Source organism: Erythrolamprus reginae, chromosome 6 (genome assembly GCF_031021105.1).
Source record: "Erythrolamprus reginae isolate rEryReg1 chromosome 6, rEryReg1.hap1, whole genome shotgun sequence".
Classification (NCBI taxonomy): domain Eukaryota; kingdom Metazoa; phylum Chordata; class Lepidosauria; order Squamata; family Dipsadidae; genus Erythrolamprus; species Erythrolamprus reginae.
In genome coordinates this window covers 74,190,684-74,210,775 of record NC_091955.1, presented here as the reverse complement: position 1 = coordinate 74,210,775, position 20,092 = coordinate 74,190,684, and the positions used below count along the sequence as shown (strand labels likewise).

At 42.0% G+C, this 20,092-nt stretch overlaps 1 protein-coding gene across 3 annotated transcripts in view; it reads left to right on the top strand.

Annotated features, from left to right (window-relative positions):
- Positions 1–2,540: 2,540 nt before the first annotated feature.
- The window catches only part of CHST11 (carbohydrate sulfotransferase 11), a 248,841-nt gene continuing 231,289 nt past the window's right edge, over positions 2,541–20,092 (top strand). The window contains exon 1 of one of the 3 annotated variants that reach the window (XM_070756296.1): positions 2,541–2,909. In XM_070756296.1, the coding sequence (XP_070612397.1) occupies positions 2,807–2,909 (103 nt within the window). In that variant the 5' untranslated portion in view covers positions 2,541–2,806. Of the gene's footprint in view, positions 2,925–20,092 lie in introns of all 3 variants that reach the window. The other 2 variants (XM_070756294.1, XM_070756297.1) reach the window with 2 other exon arrangements.

The window sequence follows — 20,092 nt, the reverse complement described above, 5'->3', positions numbered from 1 at the left end:
CACAGATTAGGGTGTGTAGCATCAAAAGTCTCCCTAAGGATTTTAGGACATCAAAAAGCCAAGTTATCAGGATTTACTTTTTTTCACAAGTATCCATTGTGCTATCATAGCCTGAAAAACTTACAGATTATTCTGCGTTTGTTCCTGTCTGGCTATAAACATGTCGTGTCTTGTGCCTTTGGAATAAATTTTCAAAGTACCGTACATTGATGACAGATAGAAGATGGGCCTCCTCTTTATTTATCTAAAGAAACCTTTATTTTAAAGGATTTTTTTTTTTAAAGTCATGTCATCAAGTAATAAAGAAAGAAGTAATAAATGATCTGCAGATCTGCAGACAGGATCTGTAGATAACAAGTTAGTCTGTCACTATGGGCTCTTTTTTTGCACGGGGAATTGCAGTTTCCAAGCTTCTTAATTTTTCTGTATTAGGAAAGAAACAAGCTGAGGATTGACAATGCAAAGGGGATAGAATCGGAGTTGCATTTCTTATGCAGATAATGCCCAGATTTGCTAGACTCTTTTTTAGTGTGAAGATTTAAATTGGGAGCTAAGAGTTTCTAAAAAAAAGTATTAACCCTATTTTAGGTCTTACCAGACAGTGCTCACATATTTCCTTTCCCAAAATTAGAAATTTCTGTGTTGAAGTCCAGATGTCCTCCTTTGCTGAACAATTCCTCCCCTCTTGGATATTTGGATATCATGCTTATTCCTTCTCAATTGAAGTTTAACTTTCAAAATGGAACAAAGGACACAGAAAACATGTTTATTTGTTTTTTTCAAGTCAGCAATCCTGCCTGTATGAGCATGCAAGACATCACCTAGAACAAAATCTACAACATTTAGAACAAAAAATAATTAAAAAACAGAATGAAAATAGTTAAGACCAAGAAAATATTTATTTTCCATTTTTTAGTTGTTGTTTCTATTTAAGTTGCTTAATGCCTCAATGGATGCAATGTCTAAGCCGACTGATGTGTATAACAGTTTGGTTGCTGTGACTACCAAGAGTTTCTTAAAATTTATTTATTTGTTTTATTAAATTTATATGCTGCCAAACTCCCAAAGGACTCTGGGCGGCATTTTTGGATGGAAAATGCATTTTAGCTACAGTATTTCATTTATTTATTTATTTTCTCCACCTCTATCTTTTATTCTCTTTCCTTCTATTTAAAATAAAATCTTATATAAATATACTGCTCAAAAAAATAAAGGGAACACTCAAATAAGAGCCTGGGTGGCGCAGCTGGTAGAGTGCTGTACTGCACGCCACTGAAGCTGACTGTAGATCTGAAGGTCAGCGGTTCAAATCTCATCACCGGCTCAAGGTTGACTCAGCCTTCCATCCTTCCGAGGTGGGTAAAATGAGGACCTGGATTGTGGGGGCAATATGCTGGCTCTGTTAAAAAGTGCTATTGCTAACATGTTGTAAGCTGCCCTGAGTCTAAGGAGAAGGGCGGCATAAAAATTGAATAAACAAACAAACAAACAAATAAATAAAACACATCCTAGGTCTGAATGAATGAAATATTCTCATTGAATACTTTGTTCTGTACAAAGTTGAATGTGCACAACAGCATGTGAAATTGATTGTCAATAAGTGTTGCTTCCTAAGTGGACAGTTTGATTTCACAAAAGTTTGATTTACTTGGAGTTATATTGTGTTGTTTAAGTGTTCCCTTTAATTTTTTTGAGCATACAGTGATGAGTTGGTATGAATGATTAGTACGTATGCTGTTGAATTGTCTGAAGTTTTAATTTGGATTTTAGAAATTAGTTTTTTTCTTGACTTCTTTTTATTGCTGTTGTTATTTGTAATTTTATACTGTTGTGAGCTGCTCTGAATCCTTTGGGATTGGGCGGCTTAGAAATCAAGTTAAATAAAAGGAATAAATAAAAAGAAATAAATATTTTCAAGAACCCCAGAACTCATCAGGTGGGTTCAAACGGCAAAAGCTCCGGGTATCTTTAGGAAGGAGAGCATGGAAACCTTGGCTCAGGAATTCTGGGAGTTGAAGTCCACAAGTCACAGAAGAGCCAACTTTGCCTACCCCTGCCTCAGACAACCATTTTTTTTTCTTCACCTGGCCCAGGGGTAGGCAAAGTTGGCTCTTCTGTGACTTCTGGACTTCAACTCCCAGAATTTCTGAGCCAATCATGCTAGCTCAGGAATTCTGGGAGTTGAAGTCCTCATGTAATAGAAGAACCAACTTTGCCTACCATTGATTTTGCCAGATGGGATAGGAGCAGGTTGTGCTCCTCACAACCCATCTCACTCAGCCTGCGCATTGCAACCTTCCGCGAATCGGAAGACTTTAGGACCGGGAAGAAAACAGCGAGACGACTTGGGCGGGGGGGGGGGCAGTCGGACGCGACCAACTTCACCCGCGGGGTGTCTCGAATGGGGAGCGCGAGACCACCTCCTCGGAGGTGATGCCGGCCTTGCGCAGGTTACTCGACGGTCTCCCCCCCTCAATTTGAGCCGAATGGCAGACTCCGAGCTAGGACTAGCTCCCAGCCAAATGAAGCGGCGCTTGCGAGCTGCTGTCCGCGGCATCCTCCAGAGCAGCAGCGGAAGGAGGAGGAGGAGAAGGAGGAGGGAGCTCTCGCCGCCGCCAAGCATCGCGCCAGCCCGGTTCCCCGAAAGAAGCCGGCCGGTTGCCCAGGCTGCCTCTCGCCGCTGCCGCCGCCGTGCGCTCCGGCTCCCCCGCCACGCAACTCTTGGGCGAGAAAGCGCCTGCGGGGTGGCGAGGGTCTCCCTCCTCCCCGCCGCCTTACCTCGCCGTATTCTCGCCGGGACAAAGCCATGAAGCAGGCGCTGCTGGAAGTGATGAGGATCAATCGGATTTGCCGGATGGTTTTGGTCACTTGCTTGGGATCCTTCGCCCTCGTCATCTTCTATTTCCAAAGTATGTTGCACCCAGGTAAGGACGGCGCGCGAACCGGTTCCATTCGGCTGCCCCGGGGGACCCTCGAGTTGGACCGGAGGTGGAGGGGGGCGGGAGGAGATGGGGGGAGTCCTCCCCCCCCCGCCGTCTCCTAACCGCGCTGGGGAGTTAAAGCTGGGGCACGGGGGGGATGTGTGAGGAGGGGGCTGGAAGTTCGGTGGATGCGAGGAGCTGTCAAGCCCCGGCGTCCTCGGCTCAAGCAGGTGGAGGGCATCGGAGAGGGCTGCCTGAAACGGAGGCGGCGAGGTAACGGGAGAGAGGAGCAGAGAGAGACAGAGAGGGAGAAAGACAAGAGAGAGGAGCCGAGAGAGAGACAGAGAGGCAGAAAGACAAGAGAGAGGAGCAGAGAGAGAGAGACAGAGAGGGAGAGGGGGGAGAAGAGAAAGAGAGGGGGAAGAGAAAGGCAGAGAAAGAGAGACAGGGGGAGGGAGTGGGAGGGAGGGAGAGGAGCAGAGAAAGAGAGGGGGAGGGAGAGACAGAGATAGGAGCAGAGAAAGAAAGACAGAAGGAGAGGGAGGGAGAGAGAGAAGCAGAGAAAGAGAGAGAGAGAGCATGGAGAGAGAGAAAAAAGACAGAGGGAGGGAGGGAGGGAGGGAGGGAGAGAGGAACAGAGAAAGTGAGAGGGGGAGGGAGAGACAGAGAGAGGAGCAGAGAGAGAAAGATACAGAGGAGAGAGAAAGAAAAACAGAGAGAGGGAGAGGGGGAAGAGAGAGAGTAGCAGAGAAAGAGAGACAGAGAGAAGAGAGAGAAAGACAAAGGGAGGAAGGGAGAGAGGAGCAGAGAAAGAGAGAGGGAGGGAGAGAGGAGCAGAGATAGACAGAGGGAGAAAGACAAGAGAGAGGAGCAGAGAGAGAGAGACAGAGGGAGAGGGGAAGAAGAGAAAGAGAGGGGGGAGAGAAAGGCAGAGAAAGAGAGACAGAGAGAGGGAGGGAGGGAGAGACAGAGAGAGGGAGAGAAAGAAAGAGGAGCAGAGAAAGAGAGGGAGGGAGAGAAAGAAAGAGGAGCAGAGAAAGAGAGAGAGACACAGAGAAAGAGAGGGAGGGAGAAAAAGAAAGAAAGAGGAGCAGAGAAAGAGAGAGACACAGGGAAAGAGAGGGAGGGAGAGAAAGAAAGAGGAGCAGAGAAAGAGAGAGACACAGAGAAAGAGAGGGAGGGAGGGAAAGAAAGAGAGAAATAGGACAGAAAGAGTGAGGAGCAGAGAGCAGAGAAAGACAGAGAGAGGGGGGGAGAGAAAGGGAGAGAAAGGAGGACCAGAGAAGGAGAGAGAGAGGGAGGAACAGAGAGAGGGAGGAGAGAAGAGTAGAGAAAGAGAGAGACAGAAAGAAAGAGAGAGAGAGAGGAGCAGAGAAAGAGACAGAGAGGGGGGGAGAGAGAAAGAAAGACAGAGGGAGAGAGGGAGGAGCAGAGAAAGAGACAGAGAGACAAGGGAGAGAAACAAAGACAAGGAGAGAGGGAGGGAGAGAGAGAAAGAGAGAGGAGCAGAGAAAGAGAGACACACACAGAAAGGGAAGGGCAGAAAGAGTGAGGAGCAGAGAGCAGAGAAAGACAGAGAGAGGGGGGAGAGAAAGGGAGAGAAAGGAGGACCAGAGAAGGAGAGAGAGAGGGAGGAACAGAGAGAGGGAGGAGAGAAGAGTAGAGAAAGAGAGAGACAGAAAGAGAGACAGAGAGGGAGGGAGAGAGGAGCAGAGACCGAGACCGAGACCGAGAGAGGCATCGGGGAGAAACCTGCGGTTGGGACGATCTTGATCTCGTTGCGATCCAGTCCCGGGGGAGAAGGAGGGCGACGGTAGCGGCGGCTGCTTCTGCTGGTGCCGAAGAAGAAGGCGACGAGTCTCGGGATCTTCTCGGCGGCCGTGGCGGCGCTTCTTCGCCGTGCTGGCCCTGTGCACGGAGGGAGGCTTTCCTGAGCTGCGGGGGCAGAGGACAGGGAAGGAAGGAGGGACGCGGAAGCTCCTCTTAGGCTGCTTTGGATTTCATTCCCGGGGTGGCGGCTGACGCGGGGAGCGAACAGCCCGGCGGAATCGCCCCTTGTTTGTTTGGGGTGGGCGAGTGGCAGTTCTCTCCCAGTGGCTGGAGAAACTGAATTGCAAACGGAACGTTGGAATAAAGCCTGATCGCCACCGCATTTGAAAGTAACTTCAAATTACTTGAAGTCGATTGTTGGTGTGTGTGTGTGTGTGTGTGTACCTTAAATTTATTCTCACTCTACTCAGTCTGTATAGTCTGGAGGACAGAAGGGAAAGGGGGGATATGATCGAAACATTTAAATATGTGAAAGGGTTAAATAAGGTTCAGGAGGGAAGTGTTTTCAATAGGAAAGTGAACACAAGAACAAGGGGGCACAATCTGAGGTTAGTTGGGGGAAAGATCAGAAGCAACGTGAGAAAATATTATTTCACTGAAAGAGTAGTAGATGCTTGGAACAAACTTCCAGCAGACGTGGTGGGTAAATCCACAGTAACTGAATTTAAGCATGCCTGGGATAAACATATATCCACCCTAAACTCGGGCACAGGGGGGGGGATGTGTGAGGAGGGGGCTGGAAATTCGGTGGATGCAAGGGGCTGTCATACAGAAAATATACAGGAAAATAGTATAAAAGCAGACTAGATAGACCATGAGGTCTTTTTCGGCTGTCAATCTTCTGTGTTTCTATGTTTCTCACTCAACTCAAATCAGTTTGGAGGACAGAAGGGAAAGGAGGGGCGGGGACATGTTCAAAACATTTGTAAATGTGTTAAAGGGTTAAATAAGATTCAGGAGGGAAGTGTTTTTAATAGGAATGTGAACAAAAGAACAAGGGGGCACAATCTGAGGTGAGTTAGGGGAAAGATCAGAAGCAACGTGAGAAAATGTTATTTGACTGAAAGAGTAGTAGATGCTTGGAACAAACTTCCAGCAGACGTGGTGGGTAAATCCACAGTAACTAGCCTGTAATTCTGATACGGGATTCCCCTGTCAAAAGTACTAACAAAGGGCGATTACATCATGGGTTCATTATGCAGTTAAGAAGCATTTGCATGATCTTCTTTAGGAGATCCTTAGGAAATCACCCTGAAATTGCCCAGCACGCGTATCATCACATGGTGTTGTAATTATTTGCATAATATGATAACAAACACAAGTGGAACTGAGACTTGGATTTTTGTGAGTTGCACAATTTCTTATAAAGAATCCACAGGAAATCACACTCAAATCCTAGATAACAGCTGTTTGCATGGAATAGCAACAAAATCAGGAAGCAACAATATCTCATTCTCTCATTTTAGTGTAAGATGGGGGAAATATTGTGTTTTTTTCTTTTTTTGAGGTTTTCTTATTTGATAATATTATATAAGTTCTATAGAATGTGTTTTTTTAATGGAAGAAAGATAAGCCTCCATTGAATGATTAGTAGAAAAAGAAAATTTATATATATGTTTTATTTTAAGCATGGTTTTAGTGTTTGTACTTATGTGCTGTTTTTTATCCTATTTTCTATAGAAAATAGAATGTGTTTTTTTTAATGGAAGAAAGATAAGCCTCCATTGAATGATTAGTAGAAAAAGAAAATTTTATATGTTTTATTTTAAGCATGGTTTTAGTGTTTGTACTTATGTGCTGTTTTTTATCCTATGTTGGAGAAAAATAAAATCTGTATTTGAAAAAAAACAATATCTCGTTCTGCTGTGATGCAAAATGTGGATCTAAATTGTAGATTCACATAATTTCTACATGAGACCAGGGGTGAATTCTGACTTATTGAGCTGCAGGTTCGCTTCCTCCCGGGCCAGTTTCTGCACATGTGCAGAAGTGATAAACAAAATGGCGTCACCAAGATAGCCAATTTGGGGGGGGGGGGGTGTCCAGAGAGCCATTGCTGCCAATTCGTTAAGCGGGGGAAATTCCTGCTACTGGTTCTAAAGAACTGGTCTGAACCGGCATGAGACCCACAGGAAGCTATTATATTTTCAGGTTTCAGCTGTCCAGAGGGCACCTTAACTATTTGGGATCTGAGATGTGGTTTCTCAAATATTCTTATAATTTTACCTGGGGACCATGTCTTAAACCATAGTTTTAAACATAACAGATCCAATTATTTTTGGTGCCAGCATGGGGCAAAATGTGGATTTCTTTACATCTTACTGATTTGCACAGCAGTCAGTCTGCCGTCACAATCATACATCCTAAGGTATTTTTTTTTGATACTGCTGTGGTGGAAAAACATGAAATTGAGCCACTGAGCCTCGCTTCAGTTCACAATTTCTGGTGACATTTATACTGCTGAAAAAATAAATAAAGGGAACACTCAAATAACACATCCTAGATCTGAATGAATGAAATATTCTCATTGAATACAGTACTTTGTTTTGTACAAAGTTGAATATGCACAACAGCATGTGAAATTGATTGTCAATCAGTGTTGCTTCCTAAGTGGACAGTTTGATTTATTTGGAGCTATATTGTGTTGTTTAAGTGTTCCCTTTATTTTTTTGAGCAGTATATATAAAGCAATACCATAACTTTCTGCAGAGAATTGAGCCATTAATTATTCTGATGAACTCTGATATTGACATGTCCCAAAGGTGGGTTTTTTCTTCAAAAAGGCAACTAGACTTTTTCCTTGAAGACGCTAGTTTTTTCCTCATAGCTTTTCATGTTCTCTTTTACATATTATAACTGGAATGTTCTGAATCTCTTCCTTATACTGTATTGGTCTTGGGTTCTGACTCAAAATTCAAGTCAAGACTTACTGGATCAACTCTTTCTTTAATTTTCTATATTGTCTTGACCCATATATATGACCTCAACAATCCATGAACTGCTCTGCAATTTACACTTGGATATGTGAATTGCATGAACTCTGCTTACTATTAGGAACCGATTCAGATTTCTCTATTAGAAGTGCCCATATATTTAATGACCATATATATACAGTATTTGGTTTATTTTGATTGAAACAACTACATTGATACAAAATTTAAACTAAGATGAATTGGGAATCTGTCTTCCCCCCCTTCCCCCCCCATATCTTGTCCTAATTTAAAACCTATGGTATACCCATTGACAATTCAGTGAATCTAATGAAGTCAGATATATAGTATGTCTTTTAATAAAAGCTTAACAAAAAGTTCTACCAGATTCCTCTTGATTTTTGGCTACCTTAGCCCAAGATAGGTCTCTCTCATTTGTATATCAAATCTGCAGCAACTGGCAGCGGTTGTTAACTCATATTTAGTGGTTAATTTCACTTGGGGTAAACAAACACTCAAGTTTGTTTACTTCAGTTTCTTACATTTCATTTCATGTGTTTCTTTCTTTAGATATTGTGATTGTTAGTAACTCTGACATCAAAGAAGCTTCCTTGCTTCTTTGGGTTGGCCATGTCACCACTTCTTCATGAGATTGTGACATACTTTCTCCCTGTAATTAGAGTGGTGCCTAAAATAATCCTAACATTGGGTCTTCATCTACAGTGTTACCAGTTTAACATTTCAAGGTTGTGGTAGTACAGGGGTATCAAACTGGTGGCCCGTAGGCCGGATATGTCATGCACAGGCCACGCCCATCTCAGCTTCACGAAGGGAAAAAAGTCACAATATGTCATGTAACGGCAACGAAGTTTGACACCTATGGCTGTAGTATAATGAAAAATAAAGAACTAAAGACTAACAGAAGTAATCAGTAGTTATATTAATGACTGCACTGTGTTATTTCTTATCTAGTGTATTGAGTCACCATGCTTATATCCAGTGAAGGGCTACAAATTTTTTTACTACCACACTGTGAGCATGGCTTATTTTATGGGTGTGGTTTGCTGGCCATGTGACCAGGTGGGAGTGGCTTGATGATTATGTGACCCGGGGGTGGTGGCTTAAAGGTCATGTGACTGGCTTAAAGGAGGCCAACTTGATGTCATTCACATCAAGGGTTTGGGTTACGGTTAGGGTGCCTGGCCCCTCCTCGTCTCAGAGAAACACAATTTCCCTATCTATTTACTATTACTGAACATCCAAAATATACTATTTAATTTTATGTATATATACTGTATGTGTACATATCAATTACAGGCATGCAAAAAGTACATTATCTACGATATAAATTGTATGTGTATGTACACACCCACCCACCCACCCACGCACAGCTCTTCTAAAATTATACACATTCAACCTCATTTACTGCAATGGGAAAAACATACCCAGAGCCCAGAATGGGAAAAAAAATATTCAAAATTTTTCTACTGGTACTGCAGACTTGATCAAAATTTTTCTACCAGTTCTGCGTACGTGACCGTACCTGTTGAAGCCCATCACTGCTGATATCCAAAAGATGCTACCCCATCACACAAAGACCCTACCCATCGAATAATTTAATTCATTCAAATCTTATAACCCATGTATATGTACTCTAAATCAGGGGTCCTCAAACTTGGCAACTTTAAGACTTATGGACTTCAACTCCCAGAATTCTCCAGCCAACTATGCTGACTGGAGGATTCTGGGAGTTGAAGTCCACAAGTCTTAAAGTTGCCAAGTTTGAGGACCCCTGCTCTAAATGGTCTCCATTTTGGACTTGCTATTTTGAGACCACTCTCTCACTGAATCCACCTCTCTTACAATACATTTGTCACATCGCAAGCCCAAGTAACAGCTCTGTGATTACGTCGACTAATCAAATGGAGGAGATTCCTTCGGCAGTCTATCTCTTTCTCATTAGCGAAAGATTAGGCGGTTGGGTGTCATGGTATATGTCCCAGAATGTTTAAATGATGGATTACCTGGAAGAATGCTGCCTGTGCTCTCCGCTTGGTATAAATTGGGAACTTCGGGGAATAATTTTTCTTTCAAGCAGCTTGTGCGTAAGCAATTCACTCATCTATTATTTTTAAAAAGACCAGCACATTTCTTTTTCTTTTTTCTTAGTTGGACTCAGTGGTGGGCTGCAGTTGGGCCGGACCAGGGGGGTAATGCAGTGGGGTAGCAAAAATGGAGCTCCACCCCAGAGCGCCCAATTTGCATGAAAGATGTTGAAAGAAAATGCAGGGTGTCCTGCATAAGCCATGCCCACAGTGTGGTAGTAAAAAATTTGGTGGCCCTTCACCATAGTTCCCTCTAAGCTGAGCAGTGAGCAATCGCTCACTTAAAAATCATCATCAACTCAGAGTTTTCCAAACCTGCCCAGAAGCCGAGAGGGAAAGAGTGAGAGGGAAGGAGAGAGAGAGAGGAAGAGAGAGAAACAGATAGAAAAAAGAGAGGAAGGAAAAGAGAAAGAAAAAGAATGGGAGTAAGGAAGAGAGAAAGAAAATCAAAATCTAGTTTGAAACTAGCTCAACTATTTAAGTGGCATTTTGATATTGATAGACACACAGTACAGTATTTTATTTTGAAATTCTCTGAGGCAAAATAGGGTGGGTTTTTTATTTATTTGTTTGTTTGTTTGTTTATTTATTTATTTAATATTTCTGTGCCGCCCAATCCCGAAGGGACTGCTGCTCAGACACTATACTTTTCCGCCCACCCCCCCAAAAAATTAGAGGGAACAACTGCCCTTCACTGGTTGGGCTGGGTAGTTCTGGACACATGGCAGATAGAACACAGTTTGCTGTTGCTGACCTATTCTGTTCTCTTCTGTTCTCTTCTACTCTACTCTATTCATCTACCTCTAATTCTAGATTATTTTTCTTTAAATTAAAACCAGAGTGAGAGCCAAAAGAGAGATTATGTTAAATATAGAGTAGCAGTATCCACTTCCTTTACATGAACATTTCATTTAGCAAAAAAAAAAAAAAATCATTGCAATCAAAACATGCAGGGGAATGTATTCTTTTCTTTCTCCTACAGAGTCTGAATGAAAACGTTTTGGATTAAAATTACTTCAGAAAGAGGCCTTCTCATTGCAGCAATGCAAGCTTATGGGGCTACCTTTGAAAAGTGTTCGGAAACTTCAGATCGTGCAGAACGCAGCCGCGAGAGCCATCGTGGGGCTTCCAAGATTCGCCCATGTTTCTTCAACACTCCATGGCTTGCATTGACTGCCGATCAGTTTCCGGTCACAATTCAAAGTGTTGGTCATGACCTTTAAAGCCCTACATGGCAATGGACCAGATTACCTTCCGAACCGCCTGCTACCGCACGAATCCCAGCGACCGTTAAGGTCCCACAGAGTTGGCCTTCTCCAGGTCCCGTCGACTAAACAATGTCGTTTGGCGGACTACAGGGGAAGTGCCTTCTCTGTGGTGGCCCCGGCCCTCTGGAACCAACTCCCCCCGGAGATTAGAACTGCCCCCACCCTCCCTGTCTTTCATAAACTACTCAAGACTCATTTATACCGCCAGGCATGTGGGAGTTGAGATAGCTCTTCCCCCTAGGCCATTACAAATTATGCATGGTATGTTTGTGTGTATTTTTGGTTTTATAATAGGGGTTTTTAGTTGTTTTTTATTATTGGATTGTACATGTTGTGTTTATTATTGTTGTTAGACGCCCCGAGTCTGCGGAGAGGGGCGGCATACAAATCCAATAAATAATAATAATAATAATAATAATAATAATAATAATAATAATAATAATAATTATTATTATTATTATAAACATGAAAGAGATCATTTATGTACTATACCAGTGATGGCAAACCTTTTTTCCCTCGGGTGCTGAAAGAGCATGGGCGTGCGCTATGGTGCATGCGCGAGTGCCCGCACCCATAATTCAATGAGAGTGTGAAATTCCTGGAGGCCCTCTGGAGGCCGGAAACGGCTTGTTTCCCAACTTCTGGTGGGCCCAATAGGCTCGTGTTTCACCCTCCCCAGGCTCCAAAAGCTTTCCTGGAGCTAGTGGAGGGTAAAATGGCTGTGCCCCATCCTCCCGGAAGCTCTCTGGAAGCCAAAAACGCCCTCCCAATCAGTTGGCGGGCATACACATGCATATTGGAGCTGAGCTAGGGCAATGGCTCACGTGCCAGCAGATATGGCTTTGCGTGCCACCTGTGGCACCCATGCCATAGGTTCGCCATCACTGTACTATACTACTGAAAGATAATAGTGGCTTCTCCATTCTTGGAATCTTAAGCCTTTAAGAAAGGTGTGGTGAAGCACTTGGAACCATTGGTATGAATGAGAATATTGGCGAATTGGATATAGAAAATTTCTTAAGCAAATGTTTATGCTTAAAGGCCAATTAAGGGAAGAAGAAGTAGCTAACAGCTAATGGATTAGAAAGCAATCTACATTCCCTAATTCTCACCCTGGTATGGAATGTGAAATAGTTAGTTCTTTGTCTGAGGCAGGAGAATGTCTCAATTCCTTTCTACTCCTGCAACTAAAAAATTTACAGGTGTTCATAAAAACAAAGCCAACCAGCCAACCAATCAACCTATCAATTCTTGGAAATGTTATAAATTTGAATATTAGTATATACATGATGGAACCAATATGCTAGGTTCATACTAGAAACATAGAAGATTGACAGCAGAAAAAAGACGTCATGGTCCATCTGGTCTGCCCTTATACTATTTCTTGTATTTTATCTTAGGATGGATCTATGTTTATCCCAGGCATGCTTAAATTCAGTTACTGTGGATTTACCAACCACGTCTGCTGGAGGTTTGTTCCAAGCATCTACAACTCTTTCAGTAAAATAATATTTTCTCACGTTACTTCTAATCTTTCCCCCAAATAACCTCAGATTGGGCCCCCTTGTTCTTGTGTTTCCTTTTATATATGTAAGCGTGTACATAATTTTGATTTATAACTGTACACTCAAAATTCATATACATTTGTACCAATATTCACATAGTCCTTTTGCTTTATGTATTCCCTCCCCTATTTATCTTCAATGAAGATTATATTTTTTTTGTTGAAAAATGAGCCTTTCAGAACAATTGTGCTGGAGGCACATAAACACCACCCTCCTTCTGAGCATCCTTTATAGCAAGGGGTCTCCACTCCAACCTTGTTCACATGCTTTGCAGATCACAGTTAACTAAATTGTCACAGGAAAGAGAGTAGAAGGGACTTGTAAAATATGCTAAGCTAAAATTTAGACTTGTAAACAAAACAAGTCTTTAGTATAAGAATGTGAAAACTCCTAGAGTGATATAGAGCAGTGTTTTTCAACCAGTGTTGAAACATGGTCAGAGGCATGGTCAGGTGTGCCGCGAAGCTCAGCAAGAGAAAGAAAAAGAGAGAGAGAAAGAAAGCAAGAGAGAGAAAGAGAGAGAAAGAAAGCAAGAGAGAAAGAGAAAGAGAGAGAAAGAAAGAGAGAAAGAGAGGCAGGGAAGGAGGGAGAGATAGAAAGAGAGCAAAAAAGAGGAAGGAAGGAAGGAAGAGTGAAAGAAAGAGGGATGGAGAGAGAGAGGAAGGAAGGAAGAGCCGGGGTGGCACAGCAGGTAGAGTGCTGTACTGCAGGCCACTGAAGCTGACTCTAGATCTGAAGGTCAGCGGTTCAAATCTCATCACCGGCTGAAGGTTGACTCAGCCTTCCATCCTTCTGAGGTGGGTAAAATGAGAACCCGGATTGTGGGGGCAATATGCTGGCTGTGTTAAAAAGTGCTATTGCTAACATGTTGTAAGGCCCCCTGAGTCTAAGGGGTAGGGGGGCATAAAAATTGAATAAATAAATAAAATAAATAAATAAGAGAGAGAAAGAGGAAGAGAAATAGGGTGAAAGGGAGGAAGAGAGAGAGAGAGAGAGAGAGAATTTTTTTGTCCAAACTTTTTTTAGCCCCCCCACTCAATGTGCCCCATGATTTTGTATACATAAAAAATGTGCCACAGCTCAAAAAAGGTTGAAAATCACTGATATAGAGAATACACTTGCTATTATCTAATAGCCACCTAGATCCAGAGGCTCTTCATTATTAAGAACAGAACCATCCTGTTTTACTGTGGCATCAAGTTGTTTTCCTGTCTGCAAGTAATGACTGAATGAATATATATATATATATATTTTTCTAGCCAGCTCAGATAATTCTTTGCTAAACATACAGAAGTGCACAAGAACGGCATGCCTTTATCTCAGACGGCGTAGTCTGACCTTGTAAAAGAAGGCAGTTTAGCCCCGAGGATGTGAGCCAATTTCCCCAGAGTTTAAAGCGAAAAAGCAAAGAGCTTTGGCTGAAGCAGCTGCTGCGAGAATCAATTGCAATCAAATAATACAGGTCTGACTTAGTGAATTGAACCTTTGCCCAACATTAAAAGGAACATGGAAATGCATCTCCATGACTGGAGTCGGCTTCTGAATTAAAGCAAATTGCATCTACTGGGAAGAGGTTCTTGGCTAAAAAAGCAGTTGTTTTTGTATTGAGTATTGTATTGGCAGTTCTGTGTTAGCAAATACTTCAGAAGAGAAGGATTTAGGAGTAGTGATTTCTGACAGTCTCAAAATGGGTGAACAGTGCAGTCAGGCGGTAGGGAAAGCAAGTAGGATGCTTGGCTGCATAGCTAGAGGTATAACAAGCAGGAAGAGGGAGATTATGATCCCGCTATATAGAATACTGGTGAGACCACATTTGGAATACTGTGTTCAGTTCTGGAGACCTCACCTACAAAAATATATTGACAAAATTGAACGGGTCCAAAGACGGGCTACAAGAATGGTGGAAGGTCTTAAGCATGAAACGTATCAGGGAAGACTTAATGAACTCAATCTGTATAGTCTGGAGGACAGAAGGAAAAGGGGGGACATGATCAAAACATTTAAATATGTTAAAGGGTTAAATAAGGTCCAGGAGGGAAGTGTTTTTAATAGGAAAGTGAACACAAGAACAAAGGGACACAATCTGAAGTTAGTTGGGGGAAAGATCAAAGGCAACATGAGAAAATATTATTTTACTGAAAGAGTAGTAGATCCTTGGAACAAACTTCCAGCAGACGTGGTAGATAAATCCACAGTAACTGAATTTAAATATGCCTGGGATAAACATATATCCATCCTAAGATAAAATACAGAAAATAGTATAAGGGCAGACTAGATGGACCATGAGGTCTTTTTCTGCCGTCAGACTGCTATGTTTCTATGTTTCTATGTTTGAAAATAGCAAGCCTCTGGAAGATAATCATGTGAGGTTTCTTTTCACTTCCTTCTGTTTTGCCACAAAATTAGATTAAAAGGAGGGCTGGATGTAGAATGATATGTCTTCTCTTGGCTCACCTTCCTCTCCCCAAAAGAGCCTCATGTCTTAAATGGCTGTGGTGGGCTTACACATTCTGGATACTGGCTCTTAATGAATGGATCACACAGCTTTTGCAATGAGCTGAGTACACCTCCGATGGTTCCAGGAGGAAAATGGTTTTCTGCAAATAGAGCAAGTTCTGTGTTCTGTCCTTGAAGAGAAAACTGGTGTTTTTTTTTAAAAAAATCCATTGCCGGATAGGCTGCCCACAAACATTTCATTAGTTGGTAAATATATCCCTAAGAAAACTATTACGGTAAATGCAACTTTTTCTCAAAAATAAAATAAAATACAGAGATCCACGCACACACAAAACTAGGGGAAATCTAGTTTTGAGGGGGTGACAGGGTTTTCTTTAAAAATAGACGTTTTCTAACCGAAGGGCTTAAGCGCTGACTTAAAACAGAATAATCAGGAGGAATAAAGATTTTGAATTATGACTGATCGTGCGTATCTGGAGGGCAGATGGTTAAAACTTTCTTTGTAATGGTCTTGTCTTTCTGTTTAGGATTTGCATTTCTGCAGGTACTTATTTTGCCTCTTTTTTTCCATCTTTCACAACTATATTGTTCTCTACTTGAGGAGAGTTAGTGATGTAAGTGGCTGTTTTAATGAAGGTAGCATGATTCCTGAAGCCCTGTACTTTCAACCATAAATTATAGCTAGTTCTTCTACCTTCAAATGTGTCAGAATATCTCTTTTTCTCTCAATATATATATGTGTGTGTGTATGTATGTATTGCCATCTCTGGATCGTTTAAAATTTATTAAAAACTATTAAAATTAACTAAGCTTTCATTAGTCCTCTATTAATGTCATCAGAGGACTTACGAAAGCTGAGTTAATTTTAGTAGATCGGAGATCACAGTGGCTGTTGCCTCTTCATTTATAAATTATTATTATTATTATTATTATTATTATTATTATTATTATTATTTATTGGATTTGTATGCCACCCCTCTCCGCAGACTCGGGGCGGCTAACAACAGCAGTAAAACAGTATAACAAAATCCAATACTAAAAAGCAGTTAATAACCCATTATATAAAAACCAGTGATACATACAAACATACCATGCATAAAATTGTAAGTCCTAGGGGGAAAGTGTATCTTAGTTCCCCCATGCCTGGCGGCAGAGGTGGGTTTTAAGCAGCTTACGAAAGGCAAGGAGGGTGGGGGCAATTCTAATCTCTGGGGGGAGTTGGTTCCAGAGGGTCGGGGCCACCACAGAGAAGGCTCTTCCTCTGGGTCCCACCAAGCGACATTGCTTGGTTGACGGGACCCGGAGAAGACCCACTCTGTGGGACCTAACTGGTCGCTGGGATTCGTGCAGCAGAAGGCGGTCCCTGAGGTAATCTGGTCCGGTGCCATGAAGGGCTTTATAGGTCATAACCAACACTTTGAATTGTGACCGGAAACTGATCGGCAACCAATGCAGACTGTGGAGTGTTGGAGTAACTACACCTGGAACTCTCATTTTTAGGACAATTCTTTATATATGTGTGTGTGTTGTAGATTTTCATGCATACAGGTATGAAGGTCTTTGTATATTCGGGTTTCTTCCCATGTAAATTCCTGTGTAAACTAGGAATTAGCAGGAGTTTGGACAAGTAACAGGAGGTTACGCTGATCCCATCACCAGGTGTTTGGGTCTTGAATCCAGGCTGTGGCTGTCAGCTTTCCAATTGACAAACGGAATGTCTTTAACTGTTGAGCCATTGCATCCCCTCAAGAGCTTATGCTAATGTTGCCAATGCTAAAAGTTGACAGGTATTTCAGGTTATCCAACAGAATTGCATTAATTGAGATGCTGCATTAAGCCAAGAAATATGCAACTGGACCATTTGTTTTGCATCTAACTTTGTTCTCGGCAGCAAGTGCAGATAACCTGAGTTATATAAATGTGGCTGAACTAGTAAAAGGAAAAAGGCAGTGGATTGTAAGCAGAGTGACCACAACTGTGCATGTTTTCATGGGTGAAAGTTAACCAGGGTTTGGTTTTGATTCATAGAACTTGTGGATCATTTGTAACTTAATAAGTAATATAGTGTTCACCTAACACTGATTCAGCTTTGCAGTCTAAGTGTGCTATACTTTACTGAATATATTTTTTGTGTGTCCTTCAGCCCAATGAAATACAGTGGTACCTCTACTTAAGAACTTAATTCATTCTGTGACCAGGTTCTTAAGTATAAATATTCTTAAGTAGAAGCAATTTTCCCATAGGAATCAATGTAAAAGCAAATAATGCGTGCAAACCCATTAGGAAAGAAATAAAAGTTTGGAATTTGGGTGGGAGGTGGAGGAAGAAGAGGAGGAGGACAGTCACTGCCGAAGGAAGAAGGTGAGGTGAAGGGAATCAAAAAATTCCAAAACTTTAAGGCTTAAAAAGAAAGAAAGAAGGACTCTGAGGAAGCACCCAGAGAAAGGAAAATGCTCCGTTCACTCTGGGCTGCCCAGAGCAAAGGGAGCGTTTCTTTTCTCTCTGCACTGGCAGAGGTTTATTCACTCTCCAAGTGCCCAGAGAAAGGAAAATGCACCGTTTGCTCTGGACTGCCAAAGCCTCGTGAAGCACCACCAAGAGGCTCCCCTGGCAGCCCAGAAAAGCCTGAGATGACTGGGATTAAAGGGGGAATGGCAGGAAACTGGCTGGGCCTTCGTGCCTCTCTCAAATCTCCTGGGAAAATTTTTCCGGGCTCAGGTTCTTAAGTAGAAAACAGTTCTTAAGTAGAGGCAAAAAATTCTTGAACACCCAGTTCTTATATAGAAAAGTTCTTAAGTAGGCGTTCTTAGGTAGAGGTACCACTGTACAGTACTGTATATCTATTTTCTAAACAGACCTGTTCAGGATCAGTTTTTCAGGGCCGAAACAAATTAATATATGTTGTGATTCTGTCCGAGGCCCCTCAGGGAACGGCTGATCTTCTGTCGGTTTCCTGCTCAGAGGGGGAGGATGAGGAACAGGAGGTGCAGGCAGACGAGGAGGAGGAATCCCAGGCTGAGGAAGAGGGGGAACAGCCAGAGGCCCCCGAGAGGGAGCTCTCCCCAGCAAGCAGCCTGGATTCCTTAGAGGAAAATGCACAAGCAATAATCGATCTGCGACAGAGAAGAGCAACACAAAGAAGGGACCAATTGGCTAGGTACTTTCAGCACTAAAGAGGCAACAGCTGGGTTTGGGTGTGGTGCTCTCTGGAAAGGCTAAAAGGCAGACCCACCCTTCCTGGCTTGTGGAGTATTATCTTTGGGAGTCCTGGGACCTGGCTGTGATCTTTGGCGTCTTGGAATTCTGGTTTGTGACTTTGACTACTGAAACCTTGGGGGAAAAAGGTGGGGGTCTTATGCTCTACAGTGGTGGGTGTGCCAGCAAGAAGTTTGCTGTATTGTCTGGACATCAGGACTCTGCTGTAAAGTCTCCTAGCCTGCCTGTTGGGAAGAACAGGTTTTTCTCTGTGTTTATTTTTCAAGCTATAAAGTACTTTTGCTTTTACCAGCGTGTCTGGCTGTTTTTTCCAGTTGGTGTTGAGGTCTGGGGGAACCCAGACAGAACAAATATAATTACCTTTTTGTGCCACTAACTGTTTTCCCATAATTTCACATATATTTTTGTTGGCTTTTAAAAAAAAAACCTGTTCAAAAAGATTTGGTAAAACTTCAGTTCATAGCTAAAGAAGCTACAGGCAAATCATTGGCATGAGGCTTCAACTGAATCCTGGATGATTTGTGAATAGTGAATTTAACCACAAAGGAAAAATAATTTTTTTTTGCACATTGATCATTCCAAAATAGGGTTGGATTATCTTTAATATTTTTTGCCTTAATACAAAGACTTGATTAGGACAAATGGAATTTTTTAAGGTTTCAATTTATGAAATCAGTAGAACATTCCTTCTCCAATGTATGGTATTGGTAGTTTTGGGGAAGCAATTTAGGATACTGGTTATTTTGATCTGGCTCAATGTTTCTCAATCTCGGCCTTTTGAATATGTGTTTTGACTTCAAATCCCAGAATTCCACAGCCACCATGGGAGTTGAAGTCCGCACATTTCCAAGTGGCTAGGATTGAAAAGCACTGATCTAGTTGCAATCTGAATGGAAAAGTACAAAGGGACAGAGTTTGGATTGAAAAACCAAAAGGCATTGTATTTTTCGGAGTATAAAATCTGAAACATCTCCCCCTGGGCACGTTTAATTTATGCATGGTATGTCTGTGTGTGTGACTGTTAGCATATGGGTTTTTTTTTTAAATATTTAAATGTTTTAAATTTGTCTGATTGCTTATGATTTGTTTTTTACATGTTGTGAGCCGCCCCGAGTCTTCGGAGAGGGGCGGCATACAAATCTAAGTAATAAATAAATAATAAATAAATAATAAATAAAATGCAACCGACTATAAGACGCACCCTAGTTTTTGAGGAGGAAAATAGAAGAAGAAAAAATCTGCCTACTAGGTATTCATTTGGCTAGTGCCCTTAGTCTGGTCAACTACAGCGCATTATTTTATCCCCGGGTAAGGGCTTTAAAAAACCTTATTCAGAGAGAGTAACAGTGAAAGAGCCTGCAAGCAGGTAAGAGCTGGGACCATTGTTAGCACCTCATTAGGGCTGGAAAAAAGCTTATTTGGAGCAAGAAGAGCAATGAAAAAACCCTGCAAAGACTGAGAGCTGGAAAAACATTCTTCGGAGAGAGTAACAATGAAAGACCCAGCAAAGTAAGAGCTGGGAAGATCATTAGCAACTAGTTAGGGCTAAAAAAAAGAATCTTCAAAAAAAGCTACATTCAGAGTATAAGATGCACCCAAATTTTCAGCCTCTTTTAGGGTGGAAAAAGGTGCATCTTATACTCTGAAAAATACGGTAAGTAGTATTTGTGAAGTGATTAGATATGAATTGGCCATAGTTTGCATCTCAGAAAAAGTGATGTTTTTTAATGTGATTAGGAGATTCTCTTTGATAACTAAATTGGTCTGTATATTTTGTGCAGCTCAGCTACTGAAATGATT